At 56.2% G+C, this 14,361-nt stretch overlaps 3 protein-coding genes across 3 annotated transcripts; 2 read left to right on the plus strand and 1 right to left on the minus strand.

Moving 5' to 3' along the window:
- Window positions 1-2,957: 2,957 nt before the first annotated feature.
- F5144DRAFT_199203 (uncharacterized protein) lies at window positions 2,958-4,107 on the minus strand. Its single transcript, XM_066782892.1, has one exon. It carries the CDS (start codon window positions 3,926-3,928, stop codon window positions 3,260-3,262), a length of 669 nt encoding a protein of 222 aa, XP_066645164.1. The 5' UTR covers window positions 3,929-4,107; the 3' UTR covers window positions 2,958-3,259.
- Window positions 4,108-9,067: 4,960 nt separating this feature from the next.
- Window positions 9,068-12,879, plus strand: F5144DRAFT_199255 (PLC-like phosphodiesterase). Its single transcript, XM_066782893.1, has one exon. It carries the CDS (start codon window positions 9,235-9,237, stop codon window positions 12,601-12,603), a length of 3,369 nt encoding a protein of 1,122 aa, XP_066645165.1. The 5' UTR covers window positions 9,068-9,234; the 3' UTR covers window positions 12,604-12,879.
- F5144DRAFT_199256 (uncharacterized protein) lies at window positions 12,880-14,143 on the plus strand. Its single transcript, XM_066782894.1, has one exon. It carries the CDS (start codon window positions 13,155-13,157, stop codon window positions 13,794-13,796), a length of 642 nt encoding a protein of 213 aa, XP_066645166.1. The 5' UTR covers window positions 12,880-13,154; the 3' UTR covers window positions 13,797-14,143.
- Window positions 14,144-14,361: the final 218 nt, after the last annotated feature.

Raw genomic sequence — 14,361 nt, forward strand, 5'->3', positions numbered from 1 at the left:
GTCTTGTGAGCTGTCACTCGCTGACCCGAGCACACCCACGACATATGCACGGTCTTGCATGGGAGGTGGGGAAGACCGCGTCCTTGGGGTTGAATTCTTCGGCCCGCAGACTAACTGGCTTATAAGCGAAGCCGGCGAGGGTTTTAATTTGGGACCTTGTCTTTTTGTGGCCGGCTGTTGGGGTGGGGTGAGGCGTTGAGAGATTGGTTTGCTTTACGTCCTCGAAAAAAGGTTAGAGGGAGTGTTGTGTGCGCAGATGACAGATTTTGAGCTGTGTATATGTGACTTGACCTCCGTCTCCGTCTCGGCTTCGGAAAGGGAAATTGTCGGTTGAAGTTTTAAACCACCTGATATGTACCTGGATGGGTATCGCCAAGTAACTGCGGCGATGTTAGCAGACATGGTAGGTACGGTACGGTACTTGGTATTTCGGTAGAACCTGAGCTAGGCATCTCTAGTCTCTTGTGCCCTCGGGGTTGCCTCGATCCTCGATCGGTCTCCGGGTCCTGGAGGGCCCGAGAAGGAGAGGATCGGGTTACGCACCCAGAACCAAATTAAGCTCGTGCATCTTCACCACCTCCGCGTGTTTGGTCACACCATAGCTACCGTCGTCAGAAAGGTGAGGAGAAGGCGGTCCAAGGTGTGGGGTAGGTGAGGTTCGTGTAACACGAGGCTGCGGCGGGGGTTAGAGATTGAGTTGCAAATGAAACATGACTGCAGCCGAAGTTGGCGTTGCTATGCGTGCGTGCTTATTTTCGTCCCATTGTCAAATCACCGGAGCAAGCACATGACCTCTGTGCATATACTGAAAAGACAAAAGGCTGCATCAGTTTTGGCCAATTCGGGCCAATTTGATGGGTCGTCTTATTACCCGGGGAGGGGTCAGCGCGGGCACGGTTGGGTAAGTAGGCATGTCAGGCAGGTCAGGTTGTTTTTGAAGAAGCGAGGAATTGAAGCGAGCTCAGCAAGGGAGGCCGGAAAAATTGTGGTGGTTCTGCTGGGCCGTTGCTGAGCCGTTCCTTCTCTTCCAATCCCCTGGCGCAGACTCGGCAAGAAAGGAAGGAAGGGGACAGTGCATGTAGGAAGCCCACTGTGCATGCGTATGCTTGCTCCTTCATTATTGATGCCTGAGGTGGCTCACGCCAGGAGGAAGAGGCAAGCACAGGCAAGCTCAGGCAAGCCAGGCTCTTTCCCACGTGCGCCGACGTCATATTACCGGCCCCACACACTCTGCAACAGCGAAACAGAGCGTCTTGGCTTCCTTCCGACACAGCCGAACTGGCGGGTTTTTGGTGCGATGCAGGGATGTCTTTTGCGGAGGCGGAGCCCTGCCAGGATGGAAGGATTCTAGAAAATCGCCCCTTTTGTTAGGTTTTTTTTTCTTCGTTTCCTGCTCCTCGCTTCTCGGCTCCGAAGTGATTGCATTCGCTGGTTGGCTCCGTCGTTAGTCATTGGCCAGTTCATCCAGGACGCGTTGACCTGTACGAATCCCCATCGGTGCATTTGATCGCTAACTTCATGGAGCGAAGGCCCCAATCAACAGCCCTCCCAGAGAACATCCAATGTCCTCTGAAACATGGTGCCTCGATTTTCCTGGACACGGCCGACAGCTGTGCCTGGGGATATCAGGGGCTTTCCCTGTGGTTGGTTGACGGATTGGGAAGTTCTCCTGTCTCCTGATGGGCAATCCCGCCTTTTGGCATTGAATTTGGAGATTTGGATTGACCCTCTGTATTTCTCAAATCTCTGGGGGAGATGATGGTTTCGACCTGGTGAAACGGATCTCTGTCTCTCCCCCGCCTCCCTCGTCCCGTGCGGATGATCCTCACCCACCCATGCTCGCTGCAACGGAAATGATGTGCAGCAAGCCAGAGGGGGGTTCGCGGGGGGGTTGGGGTTGGGGGTTTAAAGACATGGTTGTTAAGCTATGGTGCGGGGGTTCCATTGGCTATGTTTTGGCTGCCCACGCGATAACTACTACAATGGCTCGCAGTCAAGGGCTCGAAGGGCAAGGACAAGGACGAGGACTTTCCCTTCGCGCCCCTTTCGAGGGATCTTCTTGAGCCAGAGCCCCTGACCAAAGCGGCATCTCCTTGCCGATACGAGCTGCTGCATTCTGCAGTATGCGCGACACACCTTTGTCCGTCCACGAGGGCAGTGCGTAATCGAGATCGTCTCGCCCGATGGGGTCATACTCGCAGTAACTCTGCCACGTAGACAAAATTTAGGGCTCAAAACACAGGGCGAAGGAGGCAGCTCGTGACCGACCTCCCTTTGCCGAATTGAGCTCTCTGCAGCCCATGCTCGTCTGGCTGCGGGGGACGGGCCCAATTGAAGGGTGCCGATGCGACCCCTCGCGATGCTTCCTCAACGTGCCGGAAACCCCTCTTCGGCCTGGTGCAGCCCTGCTTCTGGGTAGCAATCGAGGAATCGAGAGTTCAAAGGCCTCTTCCTGCAACTGGATAACGTCATGATGGCCGAGATATCGTGGGGTGCTTGAAGCCCACAGACCGTCCGTCGCGAATGATCGAGCTGGAGGGGCGGGGGGAGCGCGGGTGTAACGGGGGCCTCCATCGCCGTCCTGGCTGGAAATCTCGATATTCTGCGTTGGGAGGCCGATCGGCGTCGTTAAATCCATCCTGCGAGCTGGTATCATGGGCCCATGCGCGGCAGCGGCCGGCACCGGCACCGGTCCGCGGTTGAACCATTGCAACTGCCGCGGGGGGAGGAGAGGAGGGAGGGGGGAGCAACAGGAAACCGTCAAGTTCTAATCATGGGCCGGGGCAGTTGGCCTCCTGAGATGTTGAGTTGCTTTGCATATTTCATGCGTGGTGGGCGCGGGCGGAACCTTGGGGAGGTTCCGCGAGGTTGCAAGAGATCAATTTCGATCCAAGCTTCGCTTCTCAACTCACCCCGGGCTCTGCTGATAGAGGGGTAAAAAGACGATGCGCCTGCAACCTGCAGACGTTGATGGCGCGCGCACGCAACGGGCCCTCCCGTGGAGGTTGCCGTGTGGCGACGGCCGTGGCCAGTAAGTACCCTTATGTAGTTATTCCGTGGGCAAAAAAAAAGCCGAACTAAAATGTTGGTAGGGTAAAAGAAGTAGGGACGTGATAGTGAATGAGATGTCGACTAAGCGAGCTGGCCTCGATTGTAGAAACAGAACAAGAAACAAAAAAAACTATTACTGCGTCCGACTCTCTCTTCTTTTACTCAATTTCTTTTCCTTGATTTCTCTGCCTGATTTATTTTGCCCTTTTTATTTTGCCCGTTTTATTTTGCTCGTTCGTTTTTCCTGCTTGGGGCTTGGGTCCGGCTTTTTTTTTTTTTGGCTAGAGGGTGGTAGTCTATGTTGCGGCCCGGCACCAGCCCGCTCATCCCCGGCGCCGCTGCGGCAGCAGGACGAACCTACCAGACACCCCGCGCGACGCGGGGATTCAATAGCGAAAACAAAAAGGTGCGAAAATCGGTCCCAAAAGCCCGGGCTAGCTAAAAGCAGGCTGTGTTTCCGCGTCGGGTCGCAGAACGGGTTGAGCTCCTCGCGATGCCACGACATTTGGGGTCCTGCCGTGGGATGACCAAGTTCCCGCACCAAGCTGCCAAGCCATGTGCAATGTATGCGTGCATGGGGAGGAGCTTTCGATGGCGGAGGAGAGGAGACAAGAGGAGACTCGGTGCCGAAGCCGTCCAAAGGGGAGAGAGTGAGGGGGATGATGTTCTCTTCTACCCAATTGCCGTCATCCAGCGGCGGCGGGCGGGCGGCGGCGAAGAGCGGAGCCCTTGGGTTTTTCGCCCGGATTGCCCGATGGATGGATAAATCTGGCACTTTTTGGACCAATATCCAAAGAATTGGTTGACCTGGTCGCGCGAGTGACGAAATGGGAATAAAGGGTCCATGACACAGAGCCCTGTTCCCAAAGGACGTCATATCCAAGCCTGGGGACCCTAGGGATCACAGACATGAAACAACACAGGGCCGGGCAACGGCGCCTAAGAGCGCAATCATCGCCGATCCGTAGTGGGTCCCCGGGTTTGACGGCCACTCAAAGCCGGGGCTGACTACATAGTTACACAGCCATGACAGGAGGGAGCGGAAGGGCTGGTGGTGTTCGGCATCTCTAGGTCTGATGGTGAAAGCGGATCAGGATCTTTGAGGATGCCAATCTGTCATTCCTCGTTTCCCTTCTGACCAAGGATCTGCGTGGCCGCCGTTTCATAACAGGAACATCACCGTGGTCGTGGTACCTAGCGCCCGGCTGGCAACGAAACGGGAATGAGCACGTGGAGATGCCCCGGCTCCGTGCTGGCTTCCGGCGGCCACCAAGGCTGTTGCGCCATTTGCCAGTATCCAACGTCGGCGCGTTACACTCGCAAGAAAAACATGAGAAGGTTGTTGGGATCGTCTGTGTCGCCCACGGGGCCTTCTCGGAGAGGGGGCAATGGGACGGTAGCGGGTCGATACCAATCACAAAATGGAATCCGCTCTGCTGGAAAAGACGGCACTCGGTTTGCTGGAAAGAGCTCTGCCGAGACGGCGTCAGTCGCCTGTTAGGTCGCCATCATTGGTGGGGGTTCGGGATAACGTTCAGATCCAAACTGCTCAGCTCCTCCGCGGCAGCAGGGGCTTCGCTATCGCCCTCAGATAACTGGCGCCGAGGGTTCGAATTCTGTCCTCGTGATGATGCAGTCCGAGGCGACCCTTGCCCCGTCAAACTGCCCGAGACCCCCAGGCGTCCAATCACGACATGATCTGTATATAGAAAGTGCCCACATTCCTACGGTGCCACGGCTTGCTCCCGCCGCTCGCGACTTGGAAGAAAGGAGGACACTCCTGGCGACGCAGTTTGTGATCAGACGAATGGAAAGCCTTGATAGTCAGACGTTGGGAAAACACGATCTTCGCCTTGGTCGAGCCTGACACATGTTAGTAGCCGGGGTGTCGGAAACAGATCACCGTTTGTACCCGATATTCCGGCTTGGGAGTTGAGAGGAGGGGGGGGCTCTTTTTTCCCCATGAGAGATGGGGGGTCGATTTTGATGCGATGCGATGCCGTGCATCATGCCGATTGTGTGCGTCGCGTTGCGCTGGCAAGGGCGGTTGGTCTTCTTGGCAGGCAACAAAAGCGCTTCAATGAAACCGAGGCTCTACGCAACCGTCGTCTGTGCCTGGCAACAATTTTGACCAGATCCACGGGCCCAAGCTTTGGGTTTTTGTGGCTGACCCGGAAATGTCGGTGAATGTGATGTGTTGCATGGATACAATGGCAGGTGTCCAAGGTAAACCGATGTTCTTTGTTGCTGAAAATCCAAATCCACTTGCGAGATGTGAGTTTTCAGAGCGGGAACCCCGAGAAATCCGACCACCCGCATTTCAATTTGGGCATAGTTGGAATGACCATCAGGGATTAGAGCCACGTCAAAATGGTGCACCAGCAAGGAAATATGTACCATGTAACGTTAACATACCGAGTTCCTATGTGAAGGTGTTTACGCAGTACCTATTTTGCGACCTGTCGGTGTGCTAGCGAGCCGTGTTGCCGGGTTCTTGGAGCGATCCTGCCGGCCAAGGAATTCATCCCGATGCGGATTGATGCAACCACGGTATTGTGTATCTACGTAATCCGTAATGTGTATTGGCCCAGTTCAGGGCCAACCCGTAATTATACATACCAAGTATACGTGACGCCCTTTGAGCTCTGCCACCGTTCGGCTTCCCGGCACAGGCGGCTGGGTGCCTTTTTGTCGTATGCATGTATGTACATATGTACTTCGCAGCGGGTTGGAAACGAGGGGTAGAAACAAACCCGGGCCATGTGGGCAGCATCCAGGGTGTGTGGGGAGGAGGGACATGAACAAACCACCCAACAGCTTGGATCCGCTTCCCGTGTCCCTCCAGTTGCCCAGCAGCAGGCTCATGACGGCATGAGGTAAACCTCGTCGGGTGCCTGCGGTGAAGAGCCGGGATGAGAGTACCGCAATAAGAAATTGCGGTAAATTAGGTGATTATTCACTGTGGTGGCTTGCATTTCTTTGTTGACGTCGCCCTGCCCCGCTGGCGTCAGAGCTGTCGTCCGCTTGTCGCTTCTTGTGGAGCGGGGTTCTTTGAACTGTCGTCGGCCAACAAAGGATTTCGCGGGCGTATCCATACCCTAGCAAAAAGTGCCAGCCTGTCAGAATTCCGTCTTCTAGCACCATCCATGGGGGTAATTAAAAAAGGCGAAAAAAGGGATTGCTGGAAGGGACGTGACAGCTAGACCCCCGCTGTTTGGTCGTCCCTGCTGGAACGTTGGCATTCCGATATGTCCGGATCAGGCAGGCTCGATGCGGAATTCCCGTCGCAGAGGGGACAACTTCAAAGTTTCGACCCACAGAATATTCCTGTCTCCTATGATCTCATCCCGTCCCCCATTCCACCCCCCCATCGACCGTTGGCGAAAGAGAACGATAGCGAATGAATGAGAATGAGTTGTGGGGACAGTTCGTGGGGAGTGATATGGAGCTGGCTGCAAGAATAGCATCGTATTGACATGGACCGGGGCCTGAGAACGCGAAAATACGTGTAACAAAGTATCTTGGACAAGGTAACTTCAAGGTTTGAGAGCTTGCCTGATTCGGGCGGTCTGACCTCACCCCACAGAAGCGAGCTGGGCCGACTCGGGGTGAGGCCGAGGGACCACTGGCAGTTGTCAAGGTGCTTTCCGTATGTACCACAGCTCCGCCGATTGGTGACCCATTGAAAATTTGCGCCTGGGTTGAATTTCCCAGACGTCCCCCGTAGCAGTCCGTTCCAATCGACGCCGCTCTTCAAAGAACCGCCCCGTTCAGATCAGCGGCCAACAGGTCTCATGTGGTCTTTGAACTGGGAACAGCATTGGAGTATCCGGTACCTCGGATGCCGGGCTCCCAGGCGCTCCCAGGCTAACTGCTGGGCAGTCCTGCCCAAATCTGCCCAAGGTGAAACAAACCGTTACGGCACGTCACGGGGGGTACTTGTATTTCACACCCGACCGACACTGGCATTTTTCTCTGGAGTTCAACATGGAAGTTGGAAGGTGCGGTGTAGGCAGGCAGGTAGGGCCAAGCTGCCGCCTGCCCACTTCTCTATGCCCGCTTGCCCGAGGGGCTCCGCCCAGACGCGGAACGGGGTGTAGGTTGTGCTGAGCAGTTGCAGTTTTTCCCAGAAAAGGGAAGGAGTAGGTTGGGGGGACACGAAATCCCAGCTGAGCCAGGCTTGCACGGCTTGCCAGTGCCAGGCTGGGTTCCATGCCGGGCTTGCCAGGCTTGCCAGGACAGCGCCCCAAGGTGCCCAAGTTCCCGTCTCCCTTGGGTCTGCCCGTTTGCCTCCTGCCAAGAACATCCACCACGCTTTGGCCCGTTGGTTGTGGTGACGGCAGTGCTGGCTGTACGTATAGTACCTATAATAATAAGTACGGATGACACAATTTTCACCTTGTCCCTGACCGTTGTTTCTCCTGTCGATGATCGACCTTGCACCAAGCGCCCCAACCGCCCTTGTCCTGGCCATGACTCCCGCACCGCCCACACCGTCGACCTCCACACTAAATATTTCCGGGCATTGCATTCTGGGACGCGGCGAGACAAAAGGACCATCCGCCCTCCACCACAGCCCTGAAATAAAGTTTATAAGCAGACGCACGCATCACCCTTGAATCCAGCTTCCCTCTTTCGGACCAACGACTGCGCATCTGTCTGTACTCTCGTACCACGCACGTCATTACCTATTACAAGTTACAGCACACGCACACGCACACGCACATAAACCACTTTTCGACAGGGAGAGCGAGAGAAAAGAAGGAGGCGAAAAAGATCAGACGAAATCGAAGCAGCAGCAGCAGCAACAGCACTGCCGCATTGGCCATCCACCACTGATCCCGGCCGTCATATCCGTTGCCAACCCTGCAGGTCCATCACAACGCGGCCGAGTCATTCACCATCAAACCAGCAGCATTCCTCTCGACAACATTGTCGACTCACCCACACACACACACACGCACGCACACCACCGAAAAGCAACGCGCATCCTGCTAGATTCGCCCCCGCTTTCGCAAGCTCATTTTTATCAATTTTTAACCCATTTTTCATCAATTCGACAGCCGCATTCGTGGGTGGACACCGTTTTAGCAGGCCCTGCAAAAATACGGACATCCCGCGGTACAAAAGTACAAATCATTGTTCGGTTGTCTCTGCCAAGCAAGCAGCTACCCGGGACAGCTGCAACTCGAGGCGCCCGAAAAACCCGGAGACGGACGGACGGACGGCTTGCAGCGAGACGCCGGCCGCCTTCGTCCCAAACCGCCAAGAAGCACGCAGCAACGAGGGACACGGGAGGTCGCCTTTTTGCTGCTCGATCTGAACCGAGCTGGACTGGACTGGGAGTGCATTGGGGACTGCATTGGGACTGCACTGGGACTGCACTTGCACTGGACTTGCTGCTACTCGTGACACGCCGCCCGACTCGCTTCTCCCCATCGGCACCACTGTGGATTATTTCGACAGGTCAACAGGTCGACAGGCAACCTCAAAAGCTCCCCTTCCATTTTCTGGCTGGTTCCTCTGGCCTGCGCCTAGTTTTTGTGGATCTCTTGAGCAACCTGCCACCCCCAGAACCGGCATCCTGGGAATGCCAGTGCCCTAAACAGCCACTTGCATACGGCCTGCCACCTCATCTTCTGCCGTGAGCGACCCGGGCTGTCACCACACGGGCCACTCCCGACCCATCCTCCCCAGGAAATCGACGCAGCAAAATCGTACGTACATGTCGGTACCTGGGTCGTCCTTCGTACCTGTACCCACAGATACACCTGCACGACCAAAGGCCGACTGGCTCGGTTGCGCCCCTGCGGCTTGCTGATCTCGCGTCGACTCGTCCTGCTGGTCATCCATCGACTTGCGTCTACAGCCCCGGCGGCCACTCTCCTCCTTTAGACACATCTACCCCCAAGGGACCCGCCTCTGCCGGAATCATAGGCTCGTCTATAACTTTCCCCGCATTTTTGATCGCCAGAAAGGAAGGCCGGCTTTCTTAGACACCACTTGGGAAAAATGCGGCGGAAGGCGCTTCGTCCCATATAATATTCAGCATTTCTCTTCCCAAGAGCAGCCGTGGTGCTCCACACCCACACGCTCAGGCCCACTCTATCACTCGACCTGATCCACCAGCACGGCCCTCACGTTATCCGGGGGGGCCTTCTTTCTTCTCTTTCAACCGACACCATGACAGTTACTATCGACTCCAATTCATCATTACCACCTGGCGCCCCGGTCATGGCGTCCGAATCACTTCAGACGCGTCGGGCACGTCCCAGCCAGGTCAAGACGGACCTGCTACCGCAAACACAACTGGTCTTGATACCACCCTCGGCCCTCAGCAATTCTTCTGTATCACCCGCCTCGCAACATGGCTCACCCGCCGAGACCGTCGGGACCGGTATCACCACCAGCAGTTCTCTTCAAGCGTCCCCCGAGACACTGGTGGCTTGCCAAGAACAGGGGCTAGACGACCTCTACCAGATGGTCGCGCCTTTCCAACTCCCCGAGTCCATTATCGCCAAGCACCAGCCTGAACAGACCATCACTCAGATGTCCAGGAGGACTAGCACTGCCTCGCTCAGCCAACCCACCTTCAAGACGGCTGGCACCCTAGCCATGGGGAATATCGTCCGGCGCGCCTCGATGACGGTTCGCAAGGCCGCCGGCTTGATGAACAGGCGGCCGTCCTCAACTCACCCGAGGAGCCGCGACGGGAGTGTGGGTCCCGGTGTAATACGCCGAAGAGGCAGCGTGAGCAACCCGAACACGCCCTATGAGAACATCAGCCCCTTTGACAGCGAGTCGGACAACGAGGCCGCCGTTGTCGTAGAAGATCGTCCCGGTGACGATGCGACGCTCCAGGAGACGGGATCGATCCGTTCGTCGACCTCGTCCGATGGTTTTGGGTTGATCCCGCTCTCCCTCCGCCAAGGCATGAGCCTGACCAAGGTCTCCAAGAAGAAGAGCACCAAGCGGATCACCTTATACCTCGATCCCGATACGGCTAAGATCTGGTGGGACAGGAACAAGTACCTCTACATCGACGACATCAGAGAGATTCGCACTGCCGAGGACATTCGGCAATACCGGCTCGACTCGGCGCTCCCCGAGTCTGTAGAGCCTCGCTTCTTCTCGCTAATCTACACGCTCCCCAACAAGACAAACACCAAGCTGTTGCACCTTATCGCCGACAGCGACGAGTCCTTCCAGCAGTGGATTGTGGCCCTCGAGACCATCTCCAAGCACCGTCAAGATTTCGCTACAAGCCTGATGTCCTTCAACGACAAGGCTGTCCGCGCGTACTGGGGGATGGAGATGGAGAGGCAGTTGGGGAAGATGCGTTCCGCTGAGGACGAGCACATCGATTTCGCCGGCGTCGAACGCGTGTGCCGCAGCCTACACATCCACGTGTCCGTCGATGAATTACGTAGGAAGTTTGACATGGCCAAGGGTCGACGGGGCAGCTCCGACGACCTGCCGTCCAGCCCGAATCACGGGTCTCGGCTCAACTTTGACGAGTTCATCGAATTTGTGCGCCTCATGAAGGCCCGCAGGGACATCCGACGCATTTACCACACCCACGCGAAAGACACCGCATCTGGCATGACGAAGGACGAATTTCTCCAATTTCTGCGCCGCGTGCAGCGCGAGGCTGTCGACGACGATCTAGCCTTTTGGGAGCTTGCCTTTGCGCGATTCGCCCGCAAGGGGAAGCTGAGGGACACCGATAAGCAAGGAATCACGGGCGAGGAGCGGTTGACCATGTCAGAAACGTCATTTGCCGGCTTTCTGACGTCCACCTCGAACGAGGCCATCCCCAAGGAGCCCCAGGACTACGTGCTCGACCGGCCCATGAACGAGTACTACATCTCGAGCTCGCATAACACGTACTTGATCGGCCGCCAGGTGGCCAGCATTTCCAGCCACGAAGGTTACATCTCGGCTCTGCTGCGGGGTTGCCGCTGCATCGAAGTCGACTGTTGGGACGGAGAGGGCAATCAGCCAGTCGTGACGCACGGCCACACCTTGACGACGAGCATCTCGTTCCTCGAAGTCATCAAGACCATCAACAAATACGCTTTCGCCAAGTCACACTTCCCTCTGTGGATCTCGCTCGAAGTGCGCTGCAGCCCGAACACGCAAATCAACATGGCCAAGATCATGATCGACATCTTCGGCGACAAGCTGGTGCGGACGCCCCTGGACCCATCCTCTGACCGCCTGCCGTCACCGTCGGAGCTGATGGACCGTATCCTCATCAAAGTCAAGAAGTCGGACGAGTCTGTCAGGAACACTGACCGGCCCACCGGGCGGCGGCGTGGCAACAGCGTGCCTTCGCCGTATCTACGAGCGCTGGCCATGGATAACGTCCCTGTGCCGGTCCCGTCGAGTCCCCTTCTTAGCCCGTCCCCGGCTTCGAGGTCCAACCGGCAGATCAACACCATCACCGAGGGCTTGGTCCACGAAGCCGTCAGTAGCAGTCCGAGCGAGTGCGATAGCGAAGGCGAACTGGGCGCCGCCAAAAAGGCCAACAGCAAGATCCATCCCGTGTTGGGGGAGCTGGGCGTGTACTGCATGGGCATCCACTTCGATGGCTTCGACAGTCCCGACGCCAAGAAGTTCAACCACATCTTCTCTTTCAAGGAGAAGACGTTTGCGGAGAAGAACCAGCTGAGCGAAGGGAAGAGAGCTCTGTACCGCCATAACATGCGCCATCTGATGCGCGTCTATCCCAACGGCGGGCGCATCTCATCGAGCAATTTCGATCCTCTCATCTATTGGAAGCGCGGAGTGCAGATGGCGGCCCTCAACTGGCAGACTTTTGACACGGGCATGCAGCTGAACCAAGCCATGTTTGACGGCGGCACAGCCCAGTCAGGCTATGTCCTCAAGCCCATCGAGGGGCGCAAAATCCAAGTGAGGCCTAACCTGTCCCCCGACGAGTGTGTCGGCAGGCGCGTGCGGAAGAAGATCGCCTTCGAGATCAAGGTCATCTCTGCGCAGCAACTGATGCGACCCTCGAACCTGGGTGAAAGGCGCACGGTAGACCCCTACATTGAGGTCGAGGTGCTGATGGCCGACGACAAGCGGAACAAGGCGGATGCGGCTGCGTATGCCGCAGCTCAACAAATGCAGCTCAAACAACGCACCAAAGTCGTGCGCGACAATGGCTTCAACCCCGAGTTCAATAAGGCCTGTACCTTCGATGTCACCACCAAATATCCCGACTTGATCTTCGTGCGGTTCAGCGTCAAGCTCGCGGACAAGGGCGGATACAACGACAAGGCCCCCTTTGCTACTTACACGGTCAAGCTCTGCGACCTCAAGCAAGGCTATCGCACGATCCCACTGTACAACCACAGAGGGGAGCGTTTCCTATTCTCGACCCTCTTCTGTAACATCAAGAAGGGCCCGGTCACCGAAATCCTGGTCTCGTACCAGGAAGAAGCGCCGCTCAAGAACGGCAACAAGCTCAAGAACATTGGCAGGAATGTTTTTGCCAACACGAGCCCGAGCCCTAAGTCCAGCATGGACAGCGGCCGAACAACATGATTACCCCGCCTCGAAACATCTGTAACAACACTTTGGCTGCGAGTGGAAGATTCTGCGGGCATGTACCAACACCATATTTTTGCAGCTTTCTATCACATTTCTCCGGTTCAAGTCCACCTCGCACCCTCCCCATCGGCAAGGGAATGGATAAAGGAGGGGAGGGGCATCATCACCGTGGCAAGACCCGGACACCATTTTTTTCATTTGTTATTCATCACCGGAGGCGTTTTTTGGGTGAAACAGGAGGCATTGCCGAGGGGATTCGAGAGCATTTGCATGCGCCGTCGACACGTCCTGGCGACCCACACGGACGGCCTCTGATACCACCATGATACCCGCATTGCGAGGCTTACATTTACGAACTGGCGCGAAAGGGCTTATAGACAGGGAAGAAGCGCGAAAAAATTAGGCGGGCTGTTGGTTTGATGATTTGCAATTTTCTTCTCTTCTGCTTTCCTCCCTCTTCATGTCACCGAGGGCTTTCACTTGTTTCATCTTTTCAAAAAGGGGGGGCGATGGTGGCCATCTGGTTTGGCGGCGGATGAAGGATCATGGCGACCTCTCCGGCGAGGCTCCTACATTACATGGAACAAAATAAGGGACGGATAAGACATCATAAACAAGGACTGGGATGGGGACCGCAGAGTGTGCATCGATCTCCCTGGACGGCGGGACCTGGGCATGTTCATGTACATCGGAGGGTTGGCTTGGGTTTCGGCGGCGCATCTCGGCACGGCAGGGCAGGGCAGGCTCGCTGCTGGGCACCTTTTCCTTCTATTTTTCTCGCTGCTAGTCAGCACGTCAACTTCGCCTTCGATGAACACATTTTCTCTCTTGTGGATACTGAAAGGGGTTTTGGGCGGCTCTTGCATCCTTGCGCCATGTTCGGTGGGCGCCAGGCGTTTGTCATGATCTGTTTTCTCTGGGACTCCGCGGCATCTACCTGTTCTTGGGGGCCGTCTCTTTCGGCGGCATTCATTGAAATTGCATTTGCGGCTGGGTACGCCGGTGGTGTAGGCATTTTGCCTTTGCGTTTTTTACAGGAGTTCTACTGCATACATCCCCGTCGACGGCGGGTGATTGATGGGATCTGTACACTGCTTACTACCAGCGACTCGCGCTGGGAAAATCGAGACATATCTCCTCGCTTGTTCTGTGCTCTGTCCCTGGTTGACCGTGACATGATGGTGTGAAACCTGCCCTTCTCACACCTTGCCACTTTGACCTTCTCGTTGCGTTACGCCGACATTGCTTCATATCGCGATGCCCCCCCCTATATCGCGCACCATTAATCAACATTGGTACTTTTCGATCCTACACACCAGATCGGGTACGGGACCAACCTAGCCATTCAAACCCCAGAGTCAAATCAAGCCTCCCAAAGCCACCCGCAATCTCGGCCTTAGGAGTAACAGCGCGAGTGCTACCGCCGCTTACCACATCACATCAACCACACTGCCCACCACCACACACCATCCCCCTTCCCCCACGCCACATTACGCACCATCCACAGATGGCAAGCCGGCCCCTTCGAGATAAGTCAGAGCCGGCAGTGATGGGAGGGTACGGGACGGGATGGAACGGTGCGATCAGCTGACCCCCCCCATCCCCCCATCCTGTGACACCACACCTGTCGGATGATGGGAAAGGGGGGTGGGTATGCTACCCGACGTGCCACAAGACAAGAGGTAAGCAAGATAGGCTTACTTGCACGGTTGTTTGGGGTTGTTGGATGTCGTTATCAGGGTGGGTTATGTC

Source organism: Chaetomium tenue, assembly GCF_020726465.1.
Source record: "Chaetomium tenue strain MPI-SDFR-AT-0079 chromosome Unknown F5144scaffold_3, whole genome shotgun sequence".
Lineage (NCBI taxonomy): Eukaryota > Fungi > Ascomycota > Sordariomycetes > Sordariales > Chaetomiaceae > Chaetomium > Chaetomium tenue.

What these genes read in the sequence shown, in the direction of transcription:
- F5144DRAFT_199203 (XM_066782892.1), bottom strand. Translation starts at nt 3,928, where the DNA reads ATGACGTCCTTTGGGAACAGGGCTCTGTGTCATGGACCCTTTATTCCC.
- F5144DRAFT_199255 (XM_066782893.1), top strand. Translation starts at nt 9,235, where the DNA reads ATGACAGTTACTATCGACTCCAATTCATCATTACCACCTGGCGCCCCG.
- F5144DRAFT_199256 (XM_066782894.1), top strand. Translation starts at nt 13,155, where the DNA reads ATGGCGACCTCTCCGGCGAGGCTCCTACATTACATGGAACAAAATAAG.